The sequence below is a fragment of the Sodiomyces alcalophilus genome (genome assembly GCF_042370955.1).
Source record: "Sodiomyces alcalophilus JCM 7366 unplaced genomic scaffold ACRALscaffold_2, whole genome shotgun sequence".
Taxonomy (NCBI): domain Eukaryota; kingdom Fungi; phylum Ascomycota; class Sordariomycetes; order Glomerellales; family Plectosphaerellaceae; genus Sodiomyces; species Sodiomyces alcalophilus.
Window position 1 is genome coordinate 6,971,639 of NW_027263533.1, and position 24,233 is coordinate 6,995,871.

The 24,233-nt window shown below is 41.3% G+C and overlaps 3 protein-coding genes across 3 annotated transcripts; 2 read left to right on the forward strand and 1 right to left on the reverse strand.

Moving 5' to 3' along the window:
- Positions 1–475: 475 nt before the first annotated feature.
- On the reverse strand, positions 476–2,847 carry ACRALDRAFT_1062243 (uncharacterized protein). The gene is made up of 3 exons (XM_071016562.1): positions 2,210–2,847; positions 1,286–2,130; positions 476–1,211 (listed from the first exon to the last, which is right to left on the reverse strand). The coding sequence occupies exons 1-3, from the start codon at positions 2,723–2,725 to the stop codon at positions 1,088–1,090; spliced, it is 1,485 nt and encodes a 494-aa protein (XP_070878240.1). The 5' UTR covers positions 2,726–2,847; the 3' UTR covers positions 476–1,087.
- A 12,663-nt stretch (positions 2,848–15,510) lies between these two features.
- On the forward strand, positions 15,511–15,699 carry ACRALDRAFT_2098676 (uncharacterized protein; the record flags this gene model as incomplete). The annotated part of the gene is made up of 1 exon (XM_071022897.1): positions 15,511–15,699. A coding segment is annotated over one exon (189 nt), but the record flags the coding sequence as incomplete, so codon positions are not given.
- Positions 15,700–17,986: 2,287 nt separating this feature from the next.
- ACRALDRAFT_208310 (uncharacterized protein) lies at positions 17,987–21,505 on the forward strand (the record flags this gene model as incomplete). Its single annotated transcript, XM_071022437.1, has 4 exons — positions 17,987–17,995; positions 18,030–18,054; positions 21,326–21,368; positions 21,403–21,505. The coding sequence occupies 4 exons, from the start codon at positions 17,987–17,989 to the stop codon at positions 21,503–21,505; spliced, it is 180 nt and encodes a 59-aa protein (XP_070878242.1).
- Between the last annotated feature and the right edge of the window lie 2,728 nt (positions 21,506–24,233).

Sequence of the window (24,233 nt, forward strand, 5' to 3'; positions counted from 1 at the left end):
ATACCCTTAATACCCCCCTACTATTAACTACGCCTCCTACCCTAATACTAGGATATAAGCCCGGGACACAGGCCCCCCGAAAGTCTACTCGAATCTTCGATTAATTAGAATCGATTAATACGGTATCCTAGCAGGAACACGAATTAAAGCATATTTCCGCTAAGTTTAAGGATATAATAGATACATTATTAAGGCAGGCTAAGAAGGATATCCTAGATAAGTAAAAGGAATTATATAAGCTTAAGAAGATACTAGCTGCTTAGCTATTGTATTATTCTTTTTATTATTCTTTTTATTACTCTTTTTATTACTCTTTTTATTACTCTTTTTATTACTCTTTTTATTACTCTTTTTATTACTCTTTTTATTACTCTTTTTATTATTCCTTTTATTATTATCCGACTTTTCCTTTTTTTATAGATAAGATAGATACATAGATATAACAGTTATATATACCTACTTAACTTATATATACATACAAATTGGCTAGGGTACTTGGGGACATTTGGTGTCACGTTATCGTCCCACATGGACCCACTTATTACGGTCGGGATAGTAGGACTTACGGTCGTTCCAGTCAAGCCCTATATTTAACATCGTAGACTGGTACTCTTTCAGTCTACAATAAGCACAAGTCACACTTCCTACGATATTAGTGTCCTGACAACTGCTAAGTTTTATATACGCTGTTTATGCAATATCATGTACGTGTAGGAGGGTTGGTCCTCGCACTTCACATGAAATAAGCGAGAACTGAGACAGCTTCGGATTTTCCATAACAAGCGCGACTGTTCGTTTTTCGCCCGACCTGAGTGGCTAATCGTCATACAGGTCTTCTTAATTATTAGTCGTCGTGGTTATCATGATCCCGCATGCCTGCCGGGGATTGCAATCATAAACCAACAGCCCGGTGTCTTGAACCTCCTTGATCCAGAAAACGCCAACCAAACCGTAACCAATGCATGTGTATCGTCCATCGCGTGACATCCCTTCAATGTATCTTGCCACCATACAGCAGCTGTAGCGGAAAGCCAATGCCCGGACTATATGTTCTCGGCGCGTATTTGACCCAAGTCTCGCCTTTCCCCTAGAGCGCATGGGTTGCAATGGCGGCATAGGTGTCGTCGGGTATTCTCTCGATAATCCAAAGTGTTCGCTCTACGACCTTATCAGCCTGTAGCGAAGGAAGCGCCCTTAACAACCGATTCGGGCTGCATATCGGAGAGTTAGCTAACATGAGGTCCCTCAAACCTTGGGGAGCGCGGTTAGAACAAGTCACACATACTTGGGCGAGTTCATCAATTGGTCGCGCATACCCATGAGCTGGGCAACAATGCATAAGATGTTGAGATGCGTACCATAAGCGAAGAGAAAATCCCAGAGGCGCAGCACCTCAGGCAGAGGCGGCGTGCAGGCACAGAGGGTGAGCACGCTGGGGAAGGCATAGAGCTCGGCGGAAAGACCCTTGGAGAGAAGGTAGCCACTGAGGCGAGAATCGACAGTGGCAAGGACTCGATCGACAAGCGCGACGCCCCGATGCACGCCGTCCATAGCGCCGCGGATGTAGGCTGGGCACTCGCGTGTCAACAGAGTGTGGAAGGCGACGAAAGCCTCGGTTTCGGAACGAGCCGCATAGAGGAACGGCGCGGCAAGGACGTTCATGCCCTGGACATAAGTGCCAGGTTCAGACGCGAGGCCTGGGTCGTTGGAAGAGGCCTCGGTGGTCAGGGTCAGGGCCCGGGCACGATGTTTCACGGCAGGGGAAGAAGTCGAGCCGGCCCCCTGGGATGAGGGTCGCGAGTGTGACGTCGAAGGTCGGGTTGTCGAGCCCGAGACAGAAGCCGAGGACGACGTCACAGTGACGCTATCTTGCCTTGACGGACGATTTCCAAAACGCTGTGCCGCGCGGGTATCATGAAGCTTCCAGGCGACGGCGTTGAGAAGTCGTATCAAACTAGCTTCACTGACGCGACGGCGGAAGAGGGGGTCGGTGGTAAGAGTGCGGAAGGTGTCGTCGCGAATCTTAGAATAGGCGGGCGAGGCGCCACGGTGGATGAGGCCGAGATAATCGTCGGTTGCGATAATGGGAGCGTCGAGGAAGATCAACCAGGCATAAATGCGCAGCGGGGACTGCGGGGAAGGATCATCATTAGCCAGGGAGGCTGTCGTCATTTAAGATCTAGGGAAGGGAGGAGTCCGGCGGCCATACCATGCCATCCGTATCTGCCTTGATGCCTTCGCTCAGGACTCTGCGGCGAACCGCTCCGAGCGCTTCGAGAACATCATCCTCGGGAGGGCCCTCACGAAGGTGCTGTGCCAACGAGATCTGGGCGTACCTTGGGTTGATACCCATCATGCTGCGCTTGTCAGTATGCCTGGAACTGACACAAAGGCCCGTTGGTGGAGCATCGCTGTTGGCGCGGGCCCGCTGGCGAACATGATGAGAAGAAGCCGGGGAGGTGTTGGTGGAAGTGGGCGTCGCGGCGAAGACGTGGTTATGGGAGAGGTCACGTTGGGCAGGCCAGAAATCATGCTGTTGCAGGCGTTGCTGGGTAATGAGAGAAGGCTGGCTCACGATGGAGACCCTGGCGCCTAGGTTGTGCGCCGACTGAAGCTTGCGTAGCGCTCGATGTGTTCGAGGGGAAGACGGCGGCAGGGGATCGGTCGTATGGACGAATGTGTACCCGTGGGAGGGGATGGTCCCCTCTCTTGTCGGGCTAGGCATTTGGGCGATCTCGTTAAGGGAGGGGTAAGCGGTTGACTGAAGCTTCAAGTCATGCGACCGAAAATCGAGGCCGCATTGCAATGAAAGTAAAAAAGGAGAGACTGCAGTAGCAGGACTTGGTGGGTACAATTAACTGTTGCCCAACAGTTTAGATAAGTGTTATCGTTTGCTGACAGTTTATATTTATAATCGTTTATTTTTGCCGACGTTTATCATCAGAAGCGTTTAGATCGTTCCTAAGCGTTTAGATTATTAAGCGTTTAGACGTTATTTATGGTTTATGTTTATTAAACGTTAAGGGGCTAATATAACTATTAATAAATAATTTATAGTAGAATAAACGTGACTATAATATAAATATTTATAAGAACCTCGATATAGCCTTTAGCGAAGCGTTTAGGAGTAACTTATTAATATCACGATAGTTATAATAAGATATAACGCTTAGGGATTACTAATATATCTCGTCCTAAAACGTTTTATAATATAATAAACGATTAGGGAAAACCTAACTATTATAATCCAGTCTATCCATATCTCCTATCGAGTCTGGTCTTATTATCTCTAGCTATACAGTGTTATCGGTTCCCCTAAGTAATCGGTTATCCAGATTACCCCTTTTTCTCTAGTTATTATACGATTTTTTAGATAGCGTTATATTATCCCTAGACCGTTCTAATAGCGTCCGTATATATACTAGTTAACCCCGACCTCCTCGCCTCCCTACGGGACGACTTATCCTAGGATATAAAGAATAAAGACCGATAATAGTAGCAGTATATATAGCTATAAGATAGTAAAACTATCTCGAGTATACCTATACCGGTTAATATAAGCCTATTATAACGAGATAATCCCAGACCCATCGGCATGTAGTCGGACCAATGGCCGCGCACGGACCACCGATCCGAACCTATCTCTGCACGCGTGTGGAGGGATCAGTTTAATCCCTTAAGTTAAAGTCTTGGTTTAAAGTCAGCGCTTAGTTAACGAATATACTGCGATTACTCTGCGATACTAAGCTATCGAGCCTTTTCTATAATATCTTTTCCTTGACTGAAGTCTACGGACTTTCCTTTCGTTATAATTCTTTAACTTCTATACCTTTAAGGTAATTAGGCCGAAGATACCACCGAGAAGGACTCGAGGAATGAGCGTTCCCCCGGGGGGAGCTAGCGAAGCGGATACCGGGTAGCCGCCCGCTATACCTAAGTTAATAACGATAATAGCCGAATAGGGACTATCGGATAAAAACGAGGGGTTAACGGATGCGCCGGTTACGCTCGGTCCTAAGGATAGTGGTTTATAGGTCGATTAACGATCTATCGCTAGCCCCTTAACGTTAATATAAGAGGCGTTAATTACGATATTTTCGTGGTATCTTTAGTAATAGAGCGAGATTAATCGAGTAATTATAGAGAAGCTCGCTAAATAACCGGCGCCCTAGCGTGATTACGAAAAACCGCTAGTATATAATTATAAGCTGATTAAAGAGTTATTTATGGTTATAGAAATCGACGATTAGTTAGTAGTAATTAAGGCTAGGAATTAGTTTAGACCTAGTACCCTAATGCTATAGCAGATCGAATAGGCTTTAATAAAGCTCGAATATGCCTTTTAGATATCCTAGAGGCACTATACCTAGAAGATTATTAACCTAAATTAAAACGACTTTACGGCGTTTATTCGGTAAGAGTATTTATCCCGGGATATATAACGGTATTATTACCGTAAAGAACTTTATAAGCTACGAATAACCGGCGATATAACGCTAATAAAGCTATTTAAACGGTAGGATAACCTATATAGGCTATTAGGCTAGGAGATAAGCGGAAGTAAAGAGCGTGCCTATAACTATTTTAGTCGGCTACCCCTATATATTAAGGATAAGATATAAGAGCGGAAGACTAAACTAGATAAGGCTATGACGCTAGCTTAAGAGGCGTAGCTGTTCTAGGATACGAGCCTTATCGAGAAGGCGAATAGTAAGCGGTCGGATACTAGCCGTAAAAGGACCTTATCGAACTTCTAGCGTTTAGACGGTTATTTAAGCCGGGTAAGCACTCCGGCGACTAGTCGGTATACGCCCGCCGAGCCAGGCAAGACGGACTTAAAGGGGGCGCCCCTAACGGGTTAAAAGGTATCGGGCTTAGGCCTAGAGCCTTTATAAGTATAGCCTAGCACGCGTGCCTTTACGGGTAAGTACTATAACTATAGTAAAAAGGGTTACCGTTCTAAGGACTATTATAGTAATAAGGAATAGCGGATAATAGCCGATAATAGGGCGGTGAAGAGTCGCGCCCGCGTTAATAATATGTATATTATATATAATAACCTTAATAATGATATTCGGGTTAAAGAACTCTATTTATTAGGAAACGAGTCGGTATAGATAGGGAGGCCGAACCTATACCCGATAACCGGCTAGCGATCATAGTTAGCGAGGTAGCGAGATCTATAGCGATAATAAGCCGTTATAAAAAGGAGATCGAGTTTAGTATAGATTTAGATACCTATACGTAGGTAGATATTATTAGCCTGGCGTTAGTGGAACGCCTAGGGTTAAAACCGCTCTTAGAGGTCAAGACCCCGGAGATTAAAGGCTTTAATAGTAACCTAGTACGGGTTCGCGGAGCGTATAGCCTAGCTTTTTATCTACTAGACGTAAAGGGACGGCTACGCCTATTAAAAAGGGTCTTCCTGTATATAGATCGACCTAAGGGTACCGGATAATTACTGCTTTTAAATAATAGTATAGGTTAGGAAGGTATTATAATTAATATAGCTTACTAAATATTTATTTACGGGCCGATCTTAATTATAGACCCCGAGCTATAGGCTCGCGAGGTTATCGAAAAGCGAGCAAAGGCGTACATTATATATATCGCTACCGCTACTATTATCGTACCAGGGACGCCGGATATAACTATTCCGTCTATAGATAACGATAAGGTGATATACGGACTAGTCGTTAAACTACCGCCGGAAATCGCTAATTATTAGGACGTGTTTTTAGAGTAGGCTACGAAGGAGCCACCCTTATTAAAGGACGCTAAATACACGATTAACTTATAAGACGGGAAGGAACCGCTATTCGGGCCGTTATATCCCCTATCTCGAGCCTAGCTAGAGGAGCTAAAGAAGTATATCGCTAAAGGGATAGCGAGCGGTTATATCTAACGGTTAACAAGCCCTATAGGCTCGCCGGTACTATTCGTGCCTAAGAAGGATAGTAGCTTATAACTTTATATTAATTATTAAGGGTTAAACGCTATAACGATTAAGAATAGGTACCCTCTGCCCCTAGTCGGCGAGCTATTAGATAGGCTCGCCGGGGTAAAGTACTTTTCTAAGGTGGATATCCGAGATACCTATTATAGGATCCGGATTAAGAAGGAGGACCGCTAGAAGACGGCGTTTAGAATACGATACGGCTACTATAAGTATACGGTTATACTATTCGGGCTAACGAATACTCCGGCTATTTTCTAGGCGTACGTTTACTAAGCACTTACCGGTTTACTAGATATATATTATATCGCTTACCTCGATAATATCCTTATATATTCTATATTAAGGGAATAGTATACGAAGGACCTAAAAAAGGTTTTAGATTAGCTTTATAGGGCCTAGCTATACACGAAACTATTAAAGTACGAATTTTACCGTGACTAAGTGGATTTCTTAGGGTTCGTAATAACCCGCGAGGGTATCGCGATAAATCCGGAATATATATATACGGTCGCCAAGTAGCTAGCGCCCGAGTTATTCCGGGATATCTAAGTTTTCCTTAGTTTTACTAATTTCTATAGGAGGTTTATTAAAGGGTACTCTAGAGTTATAACGCCGCTAACTATACTATTAAAAGGCAGTTAGGCGGGTAAAAAGAAGGGACCTTTTAAGTTCCCGGATAACGCTAAGCGGGCGTTTAAACTACTAAAGGTCGCCTTCGGGTCGGCGACTATTCTACGGTACTAGAACCCAGTGCTAGGTATAAGGGTCGAAACGGACGCCTCGAATAAGGCTATTTCCGGGATCCTGAGTTAGAAGTATAAGACTAGATAGCGACCGGTCGCCTACTTCTCGCGGAAGCTTTCCGAAACAGAGTAACGATAAGGTATAGGATAGCAGGAGCTATTAGCTATAATAGAGAGCCTTAAGTATTAGCGCTACTATCTCGAAGGCACGGGATAGGTATTTATAGTGCTAACGGACTATTAGGCGCTTAAGGGCATGCTAAACACGCCGGCGCGGGACCTTCGCGGAAGGCTCGCTAAATAGGTATACCGATTATTATTATTCGACTTCGAGGTTTAATACCGCCCGGGTAAGACGAACCCGGTAAACGGCCTATTAAGATAGCCGGATTATATAATAGATAAGACGCTATACGATAACATACTTCCTACCCTGTTATAAAGGTTATAACTAGTTAGTAACCTCCCGATAAGTATTCGCTAACGGATCGCGAGTATCTATCTTACCCTAATAAGTAACGCGGTAAAGATCGTATACGTTTAAGCCGCTCAGGTAATACTACCCGAATATAGGCCTAATAAACGTAAGCGGGTATAGACTCTATAAAAGGGGGCCCTACCTAGCTTAAAAGAATACAAGGATAGAAGAGGGCTATAACCCCTGCGTCCTATTAATAGCACCCGGCGTGTTATCGTCGCTACTATTACCCGCTCCTAAATATAAGACGTGGGGTATAGGGCGATTACCTAGTAAAGGGTCGCCGATAAGATATTACCGACGCCTAAGGCTAAGGCTAGGGTTACTATAATACCGGATTAGTATATCCTATATTCCGTGGCTAGAGAGCTAGCTAGGAACGAAATAGTAGGTCGGCGTATTATTAGTAAGGAACTAAAAGATCTAGTTAGGGGGCTATAGACTACTAACCCGGATTATATATCCTTAATTAAGAATATTCGCTAAGGGACCGGAAAAAGAGCGGGGTACTTTCTTAGAGATAAGGATATACTATTATTTAAGGGACGGTTAGTACTGCCTATATAGGGCGCCCTAAGGGCGGAGGTCCTGCGATAGCACCACGATAACCCCTAAGCCGGGTATATAAGAGTAAATAAGACGCTTAAGCTGATTTTAAGAAAGTTCTACTAGGTGGACTTAGCGGCGGATATTCGCGATTATATCGCTATATATTCGGCGTGTTAAGGGGTATAGGTGCTACGATATAAGCCGTATAGTTAGCTATAAACGCTACCGTTACCTATATATCCGTTCTAAGAGATTAGTATGGATTTTATTACGGGTCTACCGCCTATAAAAGGGGCCGACGGGTAAACGTATAATACTATTTTAGTGGTCGTTAACTAGTATATAAAGTATACCCTGTTTATTTTAACGCGGAAAGACCTAATAGCACCCTAGTTAGCGGCGCTATTATATAGGAAAATCGAGTACCGATTTAGTAGCCTAGAGGGTATAATAATAGACCGGGATAAGCTATTTACTAGTTAGTTTTAGACGGAGTTCTGCTATAAGCGGGTAAACGCTTAGCGACTATCCACCGTATACTACCCATAGACGGATAGTTAGACGGAATAAACGTATTAGTTCCTGATTAAGTACCTATAAATAATCGCCGGTAATACGATAATATAATAGCCTGTTTAGTTATTAGAAGCAGGGTTCGCCTATAATAATAACGAGCACTCCTTACTTAGTATCTCGCTATACAAAGCGTTATACGGGTACCACCCACGTATAATAGAATATATTCGACCTAGGGATAATACCCGGGTATAGGGCGTTCGAGAACGTATTAAGAAACTAGCGGAGGTTTAGCGGAAGGTCCGCGAATATTAGGCGCGTGCCACGGAGTATTAGGCTTAGTATTATAATAAGCGCCACTAACCGTAGTAGTATAAGGTGGGCGATATCGTTAAACTATCCACGAAGAACTTCCGATTCCGGTAAGGGTCGAAGCTAGCACCGCGATATATTCGGGTATAGGTAACTAAGAGGATCGGCGAGTAGGCGTATAGGGTTCGCCTTCTTTTATAGTATATAAGGATACACGATATATTCCCGGTATCCTTATTAGAACCGCGGAAAGACTAAGTAGCCGTAGAGCTATCGGCGAAGGATCTCCCGCTTCTAGAGGAGGAGTAAGATAAATAGGAGGTAGAAGATATCGTTAGTTATAAGGAAGAATAAGGGAAAACGTTCTATCTTATAAAGTGGGTAGGCTAGCCGGTAGAGTATAATACCTAGGAACTAAAGGACCACCTAGAAAACGCTCTAGGGATCCGGAAAAGGTACTAGAAATATAAGAAGTATATATATAAAAGGTAGGATAATTATAAGATAGTATAAGGCGCCGAAGGGTTATCGGATATAAAAATAAAAACTTAATTATAGGTTATAATAACCTTTTCTTTATAGTAACTAAATAAACGGGGTTAAGCCCCGACTAGTCCTAAATCCTAAACTATTAGTATAAAGTTTAACGCTGTTATAGGCGATTAATACTAGTAAAGGCTCGGCGGGCGAAAGAAAAGAAATTAATCGTTAAAGCTATAAAAGTCGGTCTCTGCGCCCAAGGTAGCGCCGGACGAACGGCGATAGCGGTTAGGATAGAAGGGTCCGGGGACCGCTTTCTCCTTATCGTTATTATTAGCGGTAGGCGGGGAGACAGGAGTATATCGACAAGGAGGATAAGGAGACTCCGGCGCCGGCTCGGCGGCAGGAAGCTGGCTAATAGAGGGACTAGCGCGGGGTGTATAACTACGGCGAGGAGTCGCTGTGCGGCCGGCAAAACGACGACCGCCCGAAACCATTTACAGGTATTAGAAATACGTGCGTAGGCACGCTAGCGCTCTATCGGCGTTAGATCGTTATTTTTATCGAGTATACGCTTACTATAGTTCTAGAGCAGCTAAGCGGCGCCTAATAAAAATTCCGGGATCTAATAAAAATTTCTTAGCACGAAACAGGAAACGCCGAAAGATCGTCGAATATACGGCGGTGCACTGCTATTAGTTATAAGCGTAGGTAACGTAACGGCTAGCGCCTACTCGGCTAGTGGACTTATCGAAGTATTTAACTTCGATATGGCTGCCTAAGCGCGTAACGTAGCGCTAGCATAGCGCCTCGTCGATAGCGCTAAACCATCCTTAAGCCTTATTAAACGGCCTTTCGTTTATAGCGATAACCACCTATAAAGAAATATCGGATATAGTGGCGGCGAGCGTTTAGCGAAATTACGAAGGTAAACGGAATAGTAAATAAAAGATTATCGCCGAATAATCGGTGATATAATAATAATAAAAAATAGTTATAGGAGGAAAATCAAATACTATAAGGAAAATTACGTAACGGAACTATATACTTATCGCCGAACGGTTGCCTAGCGCTAGGCATAATATCCGCGAAAGGTTAGATAACTATAAGTAATAATAATAAGTATCGCGGAGTTTTTATAGTAATATTCGGATAAATCACGAGGTATATAGATAAATCACGAAGTATATAGTTAGCGATAGAATATCGACGAGTAGGTAAATAAAGGAGCGGCTACTCTTTTTTCCCACGGGGTTTTAACGAGGGCTCGTATAGAACTAGATGGAGATAATTAATCGCGATAAGCGCGTAATCGAAGGTATCACGATAATATAAGTCTACGGGACCAGACTTATCAGGGGGGGGGGCAGTGTAACAAGATAATCGTAGACTTATCGGCATATAGTCGGACCGATGGCCGCGCACGGACCACCAATCCGAACCTATCTCTGCACGCGCATGGAGGGATCAGTTTAATCCCTTAAGTTAAAGTCTTGGTTTGAAGTTAGCGCTTGGTTGACGAATATACTGCGATTACTCTGCGATACTAAGCTATCGAGCCTTTTCTATAATATCTTTTCCTTAACTAAAGTCTACGAACTTTCCTTTTGTTACACCTATATATATAGTATCTTAATAACTATATATAGTATATATATACTGATTTCGTATATATACAGGACCGCGCTAAAGTCCTCTAAGGAGGCATAACTAAGGGCAGCAGGAAGCGGAAGGCTATATACGGGCCTAACGCCCACGCGCAGGCCAGTACTACGGAGGCCGTAGCTATTACGGCCGATAATAAGAAGCTGCGGCGGCTTGACCGCGCGGCGAGGTAGGAGTATTTTTTATTCTATAGGTAGCCGGTCGACCGGCTTAAGACGGTTATCTAAGGGGTCTATGGCCCCGAATTCGATAAGGACTCCGCTAAGTTTAATAAGCTACGTATATAGCTTACCGGGAAGCACCGGCAGTTTAAATACTAGGTACTAAAGAAGATAAAGGTAAGCCTAGTCTATTAATTTACGTTATACTAGTCTATTATATACTAATAGTTTATTAGTAATAGCTCGAGTCTTAGGTGGCGGAGGAGGGGAGCTACTAGATAGTTCTTATTTTATAAGTGCCCTAGGCCGAAGATACGTTTAGGAGGGAGATTAAGAAGGGCTAGTCGCCCTAGCGTTTTTTTAAAACCTGGTACTATATAGCCGGGTATATCGGCTTCGATAAGACTAAGCCTATTACTTAATATTATATAAAGGGTAAGTCTATATCTCTAACTCCTTTATTAGCTATTTTATATCTCCGCCAGTTCTTATCTTATAGACGTCTTACAGATATTGTCTTACAGACATTACCTATTAGTTCTTATTGCCTATTAGTTCTTATTGTCTGCCAGTTCTTATTATTTTATAGATATTATTTTATAGATATTATCTTACAGATATTGTCTTACAGGTATTATCTTAGATTTCGTTTACTAGATACTAATATACTATCGGATCTTCTCCGTCGCTATTCGATCGTTATTAAATCTATATATATATATAGATAGTAAGCCTTATACTAATATTGTGTATAATCGAATGCTAGTTAAATCTGGCCCTTTAGACGACTAAATATACACGGACCGCTAGGTCCTAGCCGCTTATATAGGCTAGCGCTAAAGCTAGCCTTATTACCTTTTACGAAGCCCTGCCTACCTATAATAATTTTAGGCAGATATCGAAGGATAAGTGCGCTAAGAAGTTCGAGTATGCGCGTAGCCAGAAGGCTAAGAAACGGAATCCAATAAGTATACTACTACTCTAAAGCAGGTAAAGATAGCGCCGCCTCCTAAATCAGAGGATAATAATAAGAATTAATTATTAGAATTTAGTATAGTATTAGGTGTTATTCGGGAAAGTGTTATTCGGGTAGTTATATATGGTTTTAATATTACTTTTTTTATTTATTTATTGTCTTTTACTCCGCTATCCTTATCCTACCTTAAGTAGCTAAGAGTTGGAATTCTAACTATACGGTCCTTCTTAGATGCCTATAAGGGGGAAAACCGTAGTATAAGACTTAGGGAACTAGTATAAGACTTAAATAAAAACCCCTATACCCTCCTCCTCTGGGATTACTGCCTTATACGGGTACCGCGGGGGTCCTGTTATTAACTTAATATATATTCGAAACTCGTGGCTTCTATTCTAGGAAGCCGGTGGCGTTTTTGCCTATACCGGCTTTAAAGCCGACTACGTGCTTAATTAACGGCGCGCGCGTGATTATCTCGGTTAGTTTTTATACGCCTTCTATATACCCTAGGGCTAACCCTGCGGGCCCACTTATAGGCGACTTATATATACGCTTCCTAGGGTTTAAAGCTCCTAAGCTTCCCTGTTCTATAGCTATAGGTGGAGCTAACGCGGGCTACGTGCCCACGCAGAACGCTTACGTAATAGCGTAAAAGGCTGCCTCCGTATCGTGGAAGAGACGCCGCGTATTTTATTTACGCGTTTAGGGATAGCGCGGTACCGTCTTCTCGTTTTCCACGGTAAGGCGACTAACTCCCCTATAGCACCTATTATCGACTAGCGAAGCTAGGCGGAAGGTGGGTCTAACGGGCCCCCTATTTAACGCTTATCGTATATGCTAAGGCAGATAAGGGCCCCCTAGAACAGGATCCGAGTAGCGTAAAAAAGGAACGGGTTCCCTCTTTTACGTGCGCCTCTAGCCAGATTCGAACCGACCTGGTCCTCTAACCGTGTGCCAGGTATACCACCACTATACTATACAGGCGTTTTAATATTACTTAAAGCTATATATTAGCTAGATTTTATTTCTTCCTCCTAAAAAATAAAATTATTTATTTAGGTAGTTTAAGTGTTATTTAATATTTACTATATAGCGTCTTCCTCCTCTTAGCTATTCTCGTAGTCTATATTATAATCCTTATTCTAGGGGGGTTCGGCGGTATTAGACTATAATATTACTCGTTAGTTATCTTATATATATATATAGTCTAATAGTATTATAGATATAGTATAATATAGTTACTTACCGGTGCTAGACTCGAAAGGAGCTTAAGCTCGTTATTCGGTAATAAAGAAAGGATAACGTCGTCTATATCTTAAACCTATAATAGTATCGTTAGTATACAGCTAAGTATATATATATTAAGAGTTAAGATTATAAGTTACCTAATACTCTGTATTAGCAGTGATATAGATAGTAAGGGTATTATTATTATTATTCGAGACCGCCGTGTTACTAGTACCGGTATTCTCTAAAATAGGAGACCCGAAGCCGTCTACCGTTTAGCAGCTAACCCTAAAAGTCGTTATAAACGATATTAATACTTTATCCTCCGTAGGAGGTCGGTTATAACGGTGGTAGGGAGAGGCTAAATATAAAGGTCGGCGTATACGAATAGGAGGTATCTTTAAAATAATTATAAAGGTAGCTAGTAGGCACTTAATGATAGAGATAATAGAGATATAGTGGTGTTAATTATGCTAGCTATATATAATAGAACCTATAGATTATAGAATAACGAGTATATCCTAATATCCTTATTTAAGTCTATATATAAAAGAGAATAATATAATAATATAAAATAAAAGAAAGGATATAGGCGAAGTTATATATGTTCTGGAGGAAGATATAATATCTAAGTGGAGAAGGCAGCCAGGAGACTTTATATCACCACCTCCTTCTATTTCCTCTATACTAGCACTATGCCTAGCCCTACCTATAGTTAACTATACGATTTTACCTATACGATATTTTTTAACTCTTAATTAATTTAACCTCTATAATACTAAAACCACTGGCTACTAATATTCTCCTTCGTATATTATATCTTTAAAATTTCAAAGCATAGCTAACCGTTAATAGGCAGGGTCGTATATATAGATACCTCGCTTAAGACTATTTCGACGGTCTGGATAGCTTGCCCTTTTACGAGCTGCTGCCGCTCGAGCTGCTGTATAGCGTGCTGATAAGCATAAAGCCGTTAGTATCGATTCCGAAACCGATAGCGATAGTATCGCCGATTTTATAACCGTATATGCTCGAACTAAGTCGATATTAGCCTCTGCCTATTTAGTATTATTCGTATTCGTGTTATCTAATAGTCTAGTATACAGGATTTTAATAAAGATACGCTATATAAAGCCCTGCAAACCGTTAGCGATAAAGTTAACTAGTTAACGCTAATAATTAACGATAAGCGAATCCCTATCGAAGGCATCGATAAGTAACTAAGTCTTAAAGAGTTATAGCAGCTTGCTACATACTAAGATAATGACCTCGGTGTAGCTGATTATAAGGTTAAAGACGATAAAATCGAAGGTGTTAATGTAGACGGCGTCGATATCGAAGGCCCCTAAGACATCGATGAGTCTAAAGATACCGGCGATATAAGCATATTATCTATCACCTTTATACCGCCTATCCTAGTTCCTCCCTAGACCCCACGAACACCTAGTATTATAATAGATAAATCGGTCCCTATAGTTAATAAACGGATAATATAGCCTATATCTGATTTCTATACTGCCTTTACGGCCTAGTGCATATCCATAGGTCTTTTACATCGGTATTATAAAGGCCTAAAGGAGGTCCTATAAGCCTATATGGGGGAGATTTAATATAGTATCGAGATACTACCTACTAGTGTCGCGACTATTAAGAGGAATTTCCGTATAAGGTTACCACTTCTTAAGCTTAGGTCCAGTAAGTTATAGCTAAACCCGGAAAAGCTTCCTAGCACTCGCGTTAAGGGGGCCGAGGCTATATATACCTAAGATATATTCTTCTTTAACCTAGTCGATTTCCTATAGCGAGTAATAGCATTAACGCTGGTCGAGAAGATGTTTTTCGGTATAGCAGAGCTTATTAATAGGCCGACTTAACTTTAGTATAGTGCTGCCTGTGTATTATTAATCCGTAGCACTTCGGGATAGTTCGCGTTTTATCCTATCGTCGATAGCGCCGATAATAGTATTAGGGAACCGGAACCTATCCTACCATCAGACTTTATATAGTCTTAGTATAATAAGTCGGAGTATACGACGTGCCGTAGTATATAGAACCTAACCTAACGTTATTTAGGAAGAGTCACTAAGATATGGAATAATAAAAGAAAGACGCCACTTACCTTAATTATCGCCAAGGTTAAGCCCGCTATCTATATACAGACTATTCCTAACTTTCTGCTAGATAAGGGTGCCTTATTAGGCGTGGAAGAGGCTGACGTGCCCCTAAATAAATATATAATCGTCGATGATAAGGCTAAGTTGATTCCTGTAGCCTATATTACTGTCTAAGAAAGAGATATATTAATTAATTACTTATTTGATAGCTTAGTGACGTTACCTACGGATAGTATATAGATCGGTTAGCAGAATAATATAAAGGTCGTTTATTATAAGATATTATAGCAATCACGGACTATCTTCCTTATCGTTAGGACTATACTAGTCTGAGGCGAGCTGGAAATTAAGGACTTTAGACGATATACCTTAATTAACAACCTCGCTAGAAGCAGAATAGTGCGTAGTATACCTCTTCTCTGCTTTACTAATAGGTTTAGCCTGTATCGGAATATACATAAATGTATTATAGGTATATACCTCTTTATAGCACCCCTTAAGAGCCGATATCGTAACTATTAGTATAATATTATCCCTCTAACACTTAGCCCTTATAGGTCTAATCCTAATAGTGTCTAGAAAGCTATTAGTGGGTATCTAAAAGATCTCGAAGAGGGTATATATCACCAGAGTTATAGTTATAGCGACTATTACTTCTTTACTATATTTATTATAGCAGATATCGGCGATTTCCCGTAATAATAAGATAATTCGGGGTTTAAACGGCCTATAGCTAATCAGGGCTGCCGATTCTGCATAACTCCGTATACTAACGGAGGTAATCTAATCTTCGATATCAGTAGCGGTGCCTAGGCGTGATTCCACTACGAAGTTATGCGTTAACGTTAGTATATCGATAGCCTAGTAATAAAGAACAGAAAGGAGATATACGTAACTAAGCACGGTATAGCAGTAGAGAGGCCTATACTCTCTGTTATTACGCCGGCCTTATATATTATCCGTTCTTAACCACCTAACACTGCCTATTCAGAATATAGCGGTCTTACTAAGATACTATATATGCTGATTATAGACTAGATACTTATACCTACCGGTATTACGTAATACGTTAAAATCTTACGGCTCTTTCCTTCGCTACTAGGATACAAAGCGTATATACTCGCCTTACTACCTGCTAAGCTATTCGTTATAGGAGTATACCCGATAGTCTGTTTAGATCGCTATATTAACACGCCTATAGTTAAAGAAGACCCTTATTAAGAAGGTATTCATATAGGGGATCGAATCAGCCTTTAAGGATGAAAGTCGGTTAGGTAAGTCTGTTATTAATATTATTACTATGGTGCTAGTTAATAATATACGCATAAATATCCTTCTTACCTCTTCCGATCTCCCGGAGTATAACCGCGATTCTTATTAATTTATAGAGTAAATTAAAAGATCGCGGGGTCTTTTTTAGAAGTTCTGTAATATAGGGGCCAGTGCCACCTCTAGCCGTCGACGATCCTGAGCCGGGTTAGTAGAGTCGACCACTTCCACTATAGCCGAGGCTTCTACTAGTGCTAATATAACTAGTAAGCTCGCTGCACTTAGAGTATCGATAAATATAGTCAAAGAGGCTATTATCTTCGAAAGCACTAAGGCCTTAGAGATAGGTCGATAACCCGACGATCTCCTTAACGAGGAATTATCTACCCGTAAGGCCACTAAGTACCGTTAGTGGCTCGCTCGACCTAACGTATATATTAGGCTATATTACGCCGATATAATATAGGAGTATAGCCTCCCATCGCTTATAATAGTACTCGCTAAAGAAATAAAGCATAAGTTAGTTCTATACCCATATATATTTATCGAGTAATATATCGAATACGTAAGTACTTACCTATAATTCAAAACACCTAGATTATATAAGGCCGTTATATATCGTATAAACTATCGGTCGCCTAAGAAGGACTTATTTATGTTCGAAAACATCTAGTAGACTATCCGCCTCGTGCTGCTTAATATGTTTAATACCGAAGAGCCTGATATAATAGTATAGCTTAAACGCCTTAGGGATGCCTGCCCTAACCTATTCCGGAATCTCATAACGGCATTAGTATCATAGACGGTTAAATAATTGGACGGCGATAATAATATAGAAGATATTGCGTTAACTAAGCAGATTATCGTTAGCGATAATAAATATCCTAATACGGCCGTGTTTACGAGAATTAAAGCATCTACTGTTTAGTTAGCTAAGATACCCCTTCGTGAAAACAATATAGATTCTTAATTCAGAAGCAGGCTTACTAAGGCATACCAGATAAGCTATAATAATCCGGTCACGTTATTCGGCTCGAATAACTGGATTAGTTAGTGGAAACGCCTCTCTTTTAATAATAGGTATATCGAGATAAACCCTAGCCTGCTATACTAGAATAATATACGGGAGTCTTCGTCTTATAATATGGGGGAGAGTATAAGGGAGCCTTTTATTTGCTATATATTATAACACAACTAAGTGGCTGCTAGTTAAAATATACGCAGGTTAAGTGGCCTATATAAGGTGGAGAGTAAGCTATATCGTTTATACAGGCCAAGTAGCCTCACGGTAAGTGGCGTCTTACTGTAATCAAGCTCCACTTAGTATATAACACTAAAGGCTTATATCACTAACCAGGACTCTTTAACGCGTTATAAGCTCGGAGACTTCGCAGTACTTATTTCAGAATTCGTTATACCGTGTTCCCTATATATTAACTCGTATAGCGTTATTCCACTAACTAAATATTCTGTATAGTTAGCGAATAACCGGGTAAACGATTCTCGATTAACCGCGGCGAGTTTATACGATACACCGACTATGGAGATAGTACGGACCCAGAACATAAATATCAGCGACATAGATTAGCTGCCGTCGACCATATTTTCGTGCACTAAGACCACCGAGGTTAGTCTATTCGTTAAGTCCACTAACTATATCCCCTTATATCCCGGCTAGGTTATTTCCACTAATATCTTAAATTAATTCTAATTATTACACGCACGTTATATAATAGGCGGCTAATCTCGTGTTTTTTACGTTATAACCCTAATCGTCCAGACTCCTACCGATAATCCGATTACTGGCCTTCGTGTCTTCAAGTTCGAGCCCGAATATACTATTATCGGCCTGCCGTTAATTTACACAGAGCATCTATATATAGTGTCTTCCGAGATTAATAACGGCGTATAGGAGCTCGCGATCACGGCGGATAGAACCGGGCCTCGGCCTAGTCATTTACTCTATATCGATTAGAAGATTCAATATAGCTAAGGACTAAAACAGAGTTACATTGCTATCTAGTAGGCGTTAATAGGGACATAGGACAGTCAACTGGCGCTATGATATATAAAGCAATGTCGTTAACCATATAACATTAATACAGAATACTATTATTTACTAAATAAATAACGTTAGTTATAAAGCGAAATGTATAATAGACGGTAACCGTTTATAAATATATTTATAGCGTATACTAAACGTTTATAATCTATTAAAGGAAATCATAAACGTTTACTTCTTATAAGGGAAAATCATAAGCGTTAACGATAGTAAACGCTTCGACGTAGTAAACGTTTATGTTAACATAAACAAGGCCAAGCTATAGGCGTGTTTTATAAGCGTTTAGCACTATAAACGCTTAAACATATAAACGTTTAGATCATTCAAACGCTTAGGATGTGACTAAACAATTAGATAATCCAACTATTTCCGAATAGTCCCGTTATAGCGGATAGTTTACCTCGGCAAATCGTTTACAAACTGTTGCTTAACAGTTTAGGGTACCTATATACTCCTGCTACTGTGTTGTCGCACAGGCTGGCCCAAAGCAGGTCCGGAACGAGTTATTCCGGACCCGAAAGTAGGATTGGATCTGCCGCAGGAATAAGGGCAGGATTTTACATAGAAAAAAATTGAATTAACAGATCGATCACCTAATTTACGTAATGCAGTTATACGCTGTTTATAATAATTAAGAGTCTTATTTGCTTAATAACTTATTAAAGCTATCTACGCCGAGCTACCTATAGCTATAACCACTATAACCTCTAATACGACTATATATATAGGGAGCACTTATTCCGACTAGGGCATTTATTTATTCCGACTTGGGCACTTTTTTCGCAGCCGGCGCCAGCTATCCACGATCATTTTTTTTTTATATTTTCTTTTTTAGAAAATTTCCTATCTACTATATAAGTCCACCCCCTGATTAACCGCTTACCTCACCCTCCCGATTATATAACTTAAGGAAGCGACTTAAATTATTAAGGCTAATAGTTTTAATTTACTAGCTATTCTATTACGAATTCGGAACACCATTCCTTAAACTGCCTCTCCTATTCCTCGGTAGCAATAATATTTAGCTAAGTAAGCTGTGTTCCACAAGTCTACGCCCTCTTAATCGCCTCGATACTAATAAATCGAGTATTAGGATCCGGTACTACCTTTAGCCGTTTATACGGCTATAGGCGCTCTATTTAATAGCTTAACTAATTAATCCGAGTCTCCTTTATAGCTAACTAATGGTTTTTAACGTTAATAGCCCTTTCTGCCTACTAAAGCAGTCGCCTAGACCGGCGCGGGGTTATAGCCCTAAGTCTTATATATCCTAACGGCGTGGATATTAACGCCTATAAGTTCCTAAGCTCCCTTAAGCTCCGAGGAGCTATCCACTATATATCTAATAGATTTACCCGCTTTATAGGGGTTATTAGGATTATAACGGGAATCCTATCCATTACTTAAGAACTTAATAGGACCTGCCTTCTACTAATAGGATATAGCCCTATAGCTTTCTATCCTGCCTTAATATTCTAAGCCGTTAACGCGTTAATCCGTGCCTTCCGATAGCACTCTAGAAAAGCCCGTTTACCGATAAGCGACGACTCTCCTAGATTAGCCACGTTCTTTAGATATTTCCGATATAAGGACTTTAAGGGCCTAAAGACCGATATATTAAGAGGGTAAGTAACGTGGCGAGAATAGGCTAGTAGAAATAAGGCTATAATATTCCTAATAAAGCATTAGTATATAAAGTCAGTTAAGACGTGGCTCCTATGCCTATCCACGATTAGAAGGCGTGGAGAATCGGCCTAAGCCGCTACCCCCTTTATAAAAGGATTAACCATATTCACGAGCTAATCTAGGCCTATATCGTTTATAATCTAGCCGTTTTTAGTAATAGTAAAGCGCTAGTTATTATATCCGTCTATATCTTAGAGAAACTATTACTATTAGACTAATTTTCTCTTAAAAATAATAAGCAGCGGTAAGGATATTCCCGTTATAAAGATATACTCGATAATCGTAGTCTAGATCTTCGTTTTGGCTACTTTAATAAATCGACTTCCTCTTAGACTCTTTAATACTAAGGCCGTTAATACTAAACCCCTCCTATATCTTAGTCTTATCTATATTGAACCGAAGGTATAGGAGAATATCGCGGTGGGCCGGAGCCTCGACCAGGTCGAAGAATCCCTAGATAATCTTAGTTATCGTGCCTTCGACGCGGTTCCTCGTAATTACCTTACCTCGGAGGGTCTTTATAATAGGATTACGGGTAAGAAAGCCCTCTATCCATCGCTTTTTAAGGGGAACGTCGTCGCCGTTTAGATATAGGAGACGCGAGCCAAATTCGTAGATCTAGGCGTAGGTTAGGGCTATCCTAACGGACCCCTATATAATAATCTTTTTAGTTAAAAGACTCTCTTATTCGGTGGCAAGCCTTTATAGGGGTATAGTAGCCTCCCTGCGTGTTACGCTACCGCTTATACGGCCTCGAAGAGTAGAGAAAGGCACTCCCTGATCTCGGTAAGCTTACCGTAGGCTTTTACCTGCTAAGATATCCTTATACGTGTTTTAAAGGTCTTATTCCGTGTATTTCGGTATACTAAATACGAATATCTAATTAAAAAAGGGGATTTATAATACTATAGTAGGAAAAACGCGGTTAGATTATAGCGTTATATAGGTGGAAAGGTTTGGAAAAAGGAGATCGGGAGGGTGGGGTGAGCGGTTAGTCGGGAGGCGGACTTAACCACGATAAGGTCTTCTTTACCCTTAACTATTATCCATCTATCTCTAACGCCTAATAACGTCGAAATAGCGCGTTTGCCTCCTAATTCTTCATACAACAATAACAACAACAACAATAAGGTTGTGATCGCTCCGGGTTCGGGGTCAGGGTCGAAACCCCGGGGTCGGGGTCGAAGGCGTGGATAACGTGGAGGGAGCGGTCGGGGTCAATTCAACCCAAATTCCATAGGAGGCAACCCAATCCCACCTGGATCCTGGTCGGGAACGGATAGGCAATCCACAGGCTACAGGAAGAGCTAGAGAGGCGTGGGTATATTACGGTATGGGAAGATACGAAGCAGATATTGTTGTAAACAGCGTATAACTTAATTGCGTAAAAATAAGCGATCGATCTGTTAATTTAATTAACTCTGTGGAAATCTCTAATCGTAGTGCTAAATTCCTGCCCTTATTCTTATAGCAGTTCCACTCCTACTTTCGGGCCCGGAATAACCCGTTCCGGACCTGCTTTAGGCCAGCCTATACGACACACCGCCCTAACTAAATAACTATACGATAGTTACTTAGTTAAAGTTGTTTATAGGCTTCCTCTATCGATATATCCCCTTTTATAACGTCCACGTAGCTTCTATGGAACTTCTCTTCTAGCCTTTCTGAATACTCCGGTAAGATCTCCTTTAGCCTATTTATATAGAGATATCTCTGTATATCTATGACTCCTACCTGTTCCCTGAAGCTTATAAACCTTTCCTTAGACAGGGCCTTTGTTAATTTATTAGCGATTATATCGACGCTTATAATGTAGCTGACTTTAATCCTTCTATACTGCTACGCCTCTCGTAACTAGCAGTTATATATATCTATATGCCGTAATCGTGTATTTAATTAAGCAATCTCCGTCGTTCGTAGGCGTATCGTTTAGCTATTATCGTATCGTATCTCAAGTCCTGGATCGTCGAATATTATACTTATCGCCTCTAATAGCCTCTTCGTGAATATCTCTTCCTTTATACCTTATGCTAGTAAGAGCAGCTCCGCCTCTATTATCAACGTTATAACCGTTGCTTATTTATTAGCTCGCTAGGCTATTATGCCTCTAAATAGGCGTATTATAAATGCCTGACTACTCCTTCGATTAATTAAATTATTAGTAAAGGACGCGTCGGTAAATACCTTAATAGAGTCGCCTCCACCTAGCTCTAAAGCATAGGTTTATATAGCTAGCAGATATCGGATTAAATATTGGGCTATTATATAATGCTAATGGTTTAGATTTATATTATATCTATAAAAAAGCTATTATAAAATCAACCCTAAGGTGACGAAATACCAGGAAAAGCGAGAAAGCGAACACGTATTCGGACGTAGGGACCCGGAAAGGCCTAGGAACTGATAGCGTAGCAAGGCCGCGGAGGACGCGGGGGGAGAGGCCGAGGAGGAAGCCGCCCCGACGCGTTAAGAGGAGATAACACACTATAGCCGGACCGAACGGAACGAGCCGTATCGAATACGCACCGAGGGCGTTATAGGAATATATTAGACGAGGCCACTAAGTATTTCTCTGGTATACTAGCTAACGGGGTAAGCGTCTAAGAGGCGCTTAAGCTAGCCTAGGAAATCCTAAATATCCGCTATTATAAAATAATCGAAGGGGCACCGCTATAGCTTCCGCCTAGTAACTACCCGCCCTTTTTATTTAAGGGTATAACTAAGACTATCTAGGTAATAGTTAAGGAGGCACTATAAGGAATAGGAACTAGGAACCCGAAACCCTATACCTAAGTCGCGGGAGTAGCCGCCTATCACCGCTTTAAGACTATACCGGCGAAAGTTATCCCTATATAATACGCGTATAAGCTTACTATACGCTATAGTACCGATACGGGACTAGACCTACGCGAGAGAATACTACCAGAGATTATATAGGCGGTGAATAACGCTAGCGGAAAAAGTAACGCGAAGGCAGCGCGGCACTTACTAAGCGCGGATATTATAATTATATTCGACCCCGATAATACCTAAAGGAAAGTATATAGAGACTAGGTACCTATACCCTTTAGGCTAGGGGCCGCGATATAAAAGAAAACCTACTAAGTAGTCGTAAAAGGAATCATAATAGGATACCTATATAACTATAATAAAAACGATATTATTACGGAACTTAAGATTAATAACCTCTTTACTAACTTTAACCGGATTAGGATAAGGATTCCGCGTATTAAGAACGCCTATATAGCGCTCCTCTTAATAGAGATTAATATACCGGAAGCGGCGGAATATATAGTAAAGAAGGGGATCTTCTTTTATTACGGCTATTACCGCTTTAAGCCCTATAACCCTAAGCTATTACCGCTACGCTATTATAAATACCTATACTTTAGGTATAAAGCAGGCTAATATAGTGCCCTAGAGCCCCTCTATAGCTATTATAGCGGCCCTAAATCGGAGTATAACGGCGACTTTAGTAACTATAAGGCGCGCCGGGGCGAGGCTAGGAAGCGCTACGCTGCCTATAAGGGACTATATACTATACTCGGCGATGTCTGCCCCCTCCTAGCCTAGGAAAAAGCCAGGACCAGGGAAGCGTATACTAACTAGGCTAAGGAATTCGATCTTACTTAGATCGATAAGGTAAGAGCCATAGTACTAAGCGAGTAATACGCTACCGCGCTAGCGGAGCAGAGACTAATATCGTTACTCCGGAAGCGGCGTTAAAAAGGGCGACCCCCCGCGGGATCCTATATCTTAATTACGGAGGCCGCGGAGAGGGTACGCGAGAAGGAGCGGGAGAAGGATATAGCGGCTACGAGAGAGGCGGCGAGGAAAGAAAAAAGTAATAATAATAGCAGTAATAATAATACTAATAATAACGATAATAATAATAACGCTAGTAGCGTAGCGACTAATATCACGAAGTTCTTCCCCGTAACCCCTAAAAACACGCCGATACCCCTAGCCGTAAAGCCGGCCGCGCCTACTAATAAGATAGGAGCGTAGCGGAACCGCGATAAACCGGTATAGGAAGTAA